This window comes from Temnothorax curvispinosus, unplaced genomic scaffold (assembly GCF_003070985.1).
Source record: "Temnothorax curvispinosus isolate PA1 unplaced genomic scaffold, ASM307098v1 QBEX01002312.1, whole genome shotgun sequence".
Classification (NCBI taxonomy): domain Eukaryota; kingdom Metazoa; phylum Arthropoda; class Insecta; order Hymenoptera; family Formicidae; genus Temnothorax; species Temnothorax curvispinosus.
In genome coordinates, this window is record NW_020212092.1 from 7,401 (window position 1) to 14,639 (window position 7,239).

General features: G+C 33.6%; 1 protein-coding gene across 1 annotated transcript; it reads right to left on the reverse strand.

Moving 5' to 3' along the window:
• Nucleotides 1-3,377: 3,377 nt before the first annotated feature.
• Nucleotides 3,378-4,255, reverse strand: LOC112468967 (CLIP domain-containing serine protease 2). Its single transcript, XM_025038404.1, has one exon. The coding sequence runs from the start codon at nucleotides 4,253-4,255 to the stop codon at nucleotides 3,518-3,520; it is 738 nt and encodes a 245-aa protein (XP_024894172.1). The 3' UTR covers nucleotides 3,378-3,517.
• Nucleotides 4,256-7,239: the final 2,984 nt, after the last annotated feature.

Here is a 7,239-nt window from a genome sequence, read left to right on the forward strand (position 1 = left end):
GCTCCCTACAGAGTCGCATGATTTGGCTGATCGCGATCCGCCGACGTTTCGCGCGAGAATTACAAATGACTTGTGCAACTAAGTATGAACGATATACGACTACATGAACATGAAGTAACTATACTATTTACAAGGCGATACGCCGAACATAGACTATATATAACGTTTACATCAAATTAAGAAGTAGTCTGCTATGTAAGGCAGTTGGCTCACGATGCAGAAGTCCCGAGTTCGAATCCCATCAAGGTAAGTGTGTTTTTCAAATACGAGAAAATATTTATAATCATAGACTGCATCTTTTAAGAAACAAATTTAGTTAAAAAATAGTAAGCAAATTTCAAAATAAATTATTTTTTTTATGTCGGGTGAATAATTATTCAGTGAAACATGTCACTACTCTTTTCAGAGTTGAAGAATCACTCCAAGTAAAGAATGAATAACTCACTTATTCGAAAAGTGAAATTTTACTCCAATTAGACTGGCAGTATTTTCATTATTCTTAGGAGTGAAATCTTAAATATATATAAAAGTAGCAGTGCCCATATAATAAGCGACAACACGAAATCGATCCTATAATTAGCTACTATTTACACTATGATACACGGCGGTGCGCCAAACAGATATAGTTAAAGTCTGTCCGGAGGGAAGTATATTTAGATTATTTGCAGATGACACGACCGCAAGTGTAACAGGAGAAAGTTGTGAGGAAATAGAAATAAAACTAAATATGGTGCTCGGTATACTTGAAGAATGGATGAATGTGAATATGTTAAAAATGAATGCAGATAAGACCAAATATATGATAGTTAGAAGTATAAGGAAAGAAATAAAAACAGACATAATAGTAAAAAGTTTGAATGGAACTATAATTGAGCGTGTCGAGATAACGAAACATCTGGGTGTAATGATCGATAGTAAACTCCGTTGGGAGAATCACTGTGATTATATGTTAAAGAAAATAGGGAAAAAAGTGAGTTTTCTGAACAGAATAGGAAATGATATATCGGCGTACACTCGATGTACTGTGTATAAGTCTATCATAGCACCTCACTTTGAGTATTGTGCAACGTTATTAATTGGTATGGGTGACACATTACTGAATAGGCTACAAGTTGCGCAAAATCGAGCTATGAGGGTTATACTTCAATGTGATCGACGTACCAAGGTAGACCTGATGCTGCAAGCACTCCAGTTTATGAATATAAAACAGAGATTATTATATAATGTATGTATTTTTATTTTTAAAATAATAAGAGGAATAATGCCTAGACAATTAGGTAACAAAATAGAAATAGTAGGTGATGTGAGTAACAGACAAACAAGACAGGCTGAGAATATTGTGGTGCGGTTTCGTAGAACGAGGGGCGGACAAAAGAGTCTATTCTATGAAGGTCTAAATATGTATAACGCCCTACCATTTGATATAAGGCAATGCGAGAGGATCGAACAATTTAAGCCGAAGTTAAAAGTATATATTATACCTCATGTAGAGGAATTATTGTAAGATTATGTGTTGTAAAAAATAGCCGAGAAGGCTAATAAAGATCAATTCATTCATTCTCTCTCTCTCTGTCTCTCTCTCTCTCTCTAGCAGCGCCAAGTTTTTTGACAAGAAAAATTTATGTATTTTAATAAAATATTTTAATTTTGTACTGTTACCTCTGTAATTCTTTGCGATGCGATTAAATCTTTTAAAATATATAAACTTTGTATTTAAATACCTTGTATTCCTTTGTTGGGTTTAAATATTTTAATAAAATATTTGTATTTTGTATTGTTACCTCTATAATTTTTCACCTCGAAAAAACCTAAGTAACAAGTGGTAGACCGTAATCTTTGTATCTCGAAAAATACACTGAGAAAAAAAATTGTTAATCCCAAGAAATATTTAGTTCGATATGTTCAAACATTTTAGTTAGTTAACTAAATATTAGTTGTTTCAACAATTTATTTCGTATTTTTAATCAGGAATTAATTAATTCAACTAATGTTTAGTTAGCTAACTAAAATGTTTAGTTGAACGTATCGGACTAAATATTTCTTGGGATTGACAAATTTTTTATCTCAGTGTATGTTCTCTCTGTAGTTGGCGCTGTAATTTAAAAAGAGATATTATTTCTTTTTTGTAATTGTAATAGATCACTTGAAACACGACTCATTTTTGATAAGGTAACGTAATTTTGTGATGTGTATCACTTGAGTTATAATTTTTTGGAAATAAAAATACTACTGCTTAGGTTTTTTCGAGATTTTTTGAGATACAAAGATTACGTTTACCACTTGTTACTTAGGTTTTTTCGAGGTATGATAATACTACCACTTTGTTTTTTTTTTCGAGGTAAAGATACTACTGCTTAGGTTTTTTCGAGATTTTTCGAGATACAAAGATTACGTCTACCACTTGTTACTTAGATTTTTTTTAAGGTAGAATACTACCACTGTTTTTTTTTCGAGGTAACAACATATACACTACTATGCGTGTACTTGGCGCCTTTCTTTACCTTTTTTTTAAAAAAAGGTAATTTTGTACGGATATGATATATGCGAAATCCGCCGCACGGGACAGAAATGTCATGTTATTCTTTTCAACCGGTTATGTTGCATATTGCGGACACTGGATAAATATATCGTGTCATAAGCAAATTGACAGTGAATCACAGAGGAGGGTCCTACTGATTCTAACTCTTAACAAGTATGTCGTTAAGAATTACAGAATAGGGATACAGACCTCTTCAAGAAATAGTATAAATTTTATTATAACAAAATATCGTAATTGTAATTGTGTTAGTTATATCACAATTCAAAACAATTAAATTAAATTTGTTTTTCCTCCCTCTTGAAAATTTTGAATTCTTAAGTTGTGACAGTATTCTTCTATGGATACAATATATAACTTTCCACGCACTTGTAATATAAAATAGTTTGTGTAACACGTGTATTAAGTTGAAAATTGGACGTGCGGGTGATCGCACTCGCCTCCGGGTCGTGCGTCCACTCCGCACGTCCAATTTCCAACTTACAGCACTTGTTACACAAATAACTATTATATCACACGTGCGTGGAAAGTGGCCCAAATCTCTCGCGCGTGCGGAATCGGCCATCCATCGCACAGATGACGCGCGCGCAATAGGCCACTTTCCACACACTTTGTAATATAAAATAGGGTGTGTAACACGTGCGGGTTGAGAATTGGACACTCGTGCGGGTGATCGCACTCGCCTTCGGCTCGCACTCGTGTCCAATTCTCAACTTCCCGCACTTGTTACACAAATAACTATTTTTACTACAATTTAAAATTTTTTTTACCACATTCTTTTTATTAATTTCTTGAAAAAAACTTTGACAAAAGTATATGTAATATCTTACTTTAACGTAGATGAATCTCTGCAGGGCTAATTTATTCTACAGAATGCAAGTCAGATTACAGAAATACACTAATTCATGTAACATACTTTAACTCCGCATTTCCTCGCCACGGCAATGGTCAAGAGATGATTTTCTTCGTAGATATCTCCATTTATGGCCTCAATTTGCTAACAATCCAGGGGACAAAGTCTGTCACTTTCGTGTATATACCAGGCCATCCTTGCATGCCACAAGGCGATGGTCCAAATGATACAACGCCCACAGCGGTCCATCTGCCAGTACCATCGGCGATCCTCTCGACGGCCATCAGAGGTCCACCTGAGTCACCCCGGCACGAGTCTTTGCCTCTCTGGCCACCCGCACAGATTTGCCCATAGCCGAGTTGGACACCGGCGTTAGTGTAGGTCTGTTCGCACTGATCCTTATCCGCCAAGGGCAGCGCCAGCTTTAGTTTAATGTTTGAGGCAGAGCGGGTCTCTGTCTTGCCCCAGCCAGCCACATAGAGCTTGCCACCGAGCGACGAGCTGGACGGCAGGCAAATGGGCTTGATGAAGGTGGTGAATGTTACGTCGCGGCTGAGACGCAGCAGTGCAATGTCGTAGCGTTGATCCCGCGACAGTGGCCGATATTCTTCATGGGCGATCTGTTCCTCTACCCCTACGGTTACCGGATCATCAGCGCAAACCACACTATCGTCACCATCTGGCACGCAATCTCTTTCAGCGTCTGTGTCGTATTCGCCCAGGCGGACACTGGTCAGGTGCCAGTTGACCGGTAGGTCCTTGCCCTTGATGCAATGAGCGGCGGTGAGGACGTAGCGTTTACTAATTAAGACGCCGCCGCATGCCGTCGCTCTGCCGTTGGCTGTAATACCATTGAAAAAATACATGTATGTAAACGTGTATGTAAACTTTTAAGAATATAATTGATTCTGATTTTTGATGCTTTCGCGGTGTGTATGATTTGAGTTTGGCTTCCTGATTACAACCGCGTGAAAGGTGGATGTTAAGAAACAGAAAATAATAATTATTATTTGTTCGTCAGGTTCGGGGGATGTTATGAAAATCGAGATTATCAATTTTTGGAACAGTTATATGAAGCGTTTTTAAACTTTATACCTTTAATATATTTTTAAGATAAAATCAATTGCACATTTATGTATTGAAAGTTAAGTAATAAATGTAAAGAATTCAATTTCTTTGTTTACGTAACATATACATGTGTGTGTAGAGGTATATATTAAGTAATTATGAGAAAAATGTGCGTTATTCTCCTTTTAACCGAACGAGGACCACGAACAAGGATATGAGGATATTTTAATCCCATTTTTTGTATGTGTGTGTGTGGGAAGGGTGCGTGCGTGCGTGCGCGCGCCGTGTGTGGTGTGTATCCTTTCCATTTTTTTTTCTTCCTTTCTCATTGTATCATTCTCCTTTGCGTTATTCATATTCGTCACTATCATTAGAACTTTGGTAGATTTTGTCTATAAAAAATTCATTCAGGTATTTTGCAAGAGCTTTAATAGATGGTTAATTCTGACAAAATCCAAAATACCAAAGAATCGCAATGTGCGAATAGCAACCCATCACTCGCAGGCCTACTTTGCAAGTGCATGAACAACAAATAAACTAGATTTATCTAGCCTAACTGGTTATACATGCAACACAAAAGAGAATGAGACAATGAAAAAAAAAGAGAAAAAATGAAAAAGACACAAACACGCACACGCATATGCACTGCACGCAGACGCACACGCACACGCACACAAATGGGATCAAAATTCCCTCACGTCCTTGTTCGTGGCCTTGGGTTCATCTTGTAAAAAAAAAATAATGCACATTTTTTATAATTACCTATATTACCTCTACACACACATGTATGTTACGTAAACAAAGAAATTAAATTCTTTATTTATTAATTTTTCAACATATAAATACAATTGATTTTATTTTAAAGATATATCAAAGGTATAAAGCTTAAAAATGTTTTATATGACTGTTCCAAAAATTGATAATAAATCTCGATTTTCATAACTTTCCCCGGACCTGCTAAACAAATAGGGTAACTCCGGTATACATATACGCCGCACCTAAGGACAACTCAATTTATCGAGTACTATTTACTATGTTTAAGGCAAATGAATTATATCAATAAAAACTTTATATTGTCTATTACTATAAAAAAATTAGAAATATGAAATATTTATTCCTTATATTTAACAAAAGAAACTTTTAGAAACCCTTGCATTTTTGCCATAAAGGTGGAATATATGATATTCATAGGTGGAATATACGCCTTATAAAATATTACAAATAATATTTATAAATAAGGGAATAAAATGTCATAATAAATTATAAAATGTGTGTAAAAAGTTTATTAAGATGTAAGAATGATAAACAAATTATAAAACTGAAAAATTTTTAAAAGAAAAAAGAAGAGCGATAGATGCATTAAAGATTATTGTTATACGATCCAAAAAAAAAAGAAGGAAAAAGAACACATAGGAGATTTTGAGTTTTACAAAATGTCTGTACTATGGCATAAATCCCGCATGCTAAAAATGCCGTATATTTTAAACAAGAGGGATATAGAAGATATCAAGCTAAACAAAAAATGCAAGAGCTATGCACTTCCCGCGAAAAACAGCTAAATGTATTTTAAATATGGTTCATATTAGTCATTTACATGAACGAAATTAAACTTAAATAAAAACCAAATATTAAATTTAAAAGTAATTAAATTCAAATATGTTCCTAATATGGATCGAAATTAAATTTAAATAAGATCTTGCTATTGGATTTAACTTGTCTAGGCACATATATGGATCATATTAATATTTAATAAGCATCTAACAAACCTGAGGTCAAATTTTATTTATATTTGGAACAAATAAGGTTTTAATTAACATACAAATTAAATTTTTATTTAATTGAAAGTGTTTCCGTTGATCCATTATATATTTATATTTAATCAAAAATTGTAATGCATAAGATTTCAATAAACCTGAATTATGTTAATCTTGCGTTGTAGTCTATTAAATTAAAGGTTTATTATTGAACCTATTTTTGTCATTATTGATCACAAATCTATTTATTATGTTTTACTGTCTACACGTACATATAGATGGGTAAAAACCACAGTGGTGTAAGTCAAATTTTTAAAAATATTTTCTCGTGTGCATAGATGCAATCTGTACAATATATAAATTCCATCTATGCAAAATATCAAAGCTTACCTAAAAAAAAGAATTTTCCTTAAAAGTTGAGCAAAATCGAACAAGTTTTAGAGGTCGCTACCAACGATTTTCAATATTTTCGATTAAAAAATCGGTTTTTTTTTCAAATGTTCAAAATTGCATAACTTTTCGAGTTTTAATGATAGAGGCATGTAATTTTCAAGGAATCTTCGTCAATTCATATAGTTTATGAATATCGAATTAGAAAATTTATTTTCGGAAACAATTTTTTTACGTTTTTTTTTGTTTATAATAAAAAAATAATTGTCTATAACAAATAGGCGCCAGCAATCTGGGACATGGTTTTGACTTTAAATTACATCTAGGTAATCCAAAAATACATTTCAATAATCAAATGCTTGACCATCAGAGAATTTGTTGCTAAAAATTTGTTTCAACAACAAATTTAAAAAACCACGTTACCCGTAATGAAAAAATAACGCATGTCATAATCTTTATTTAGGTGTCTGTATTGCATTCCAACTTTTGTTGTCAAATTTAAGTTGATAGAATAATAAATTATCCAAATGCTACATATTCAACAATTTTTGGTTACAACATCAACTTCTTTTCTGCCTAATACAATAACACCATTCAATTTTACGAATTGCAATTGTTTTTTTACTGCGACTCATATT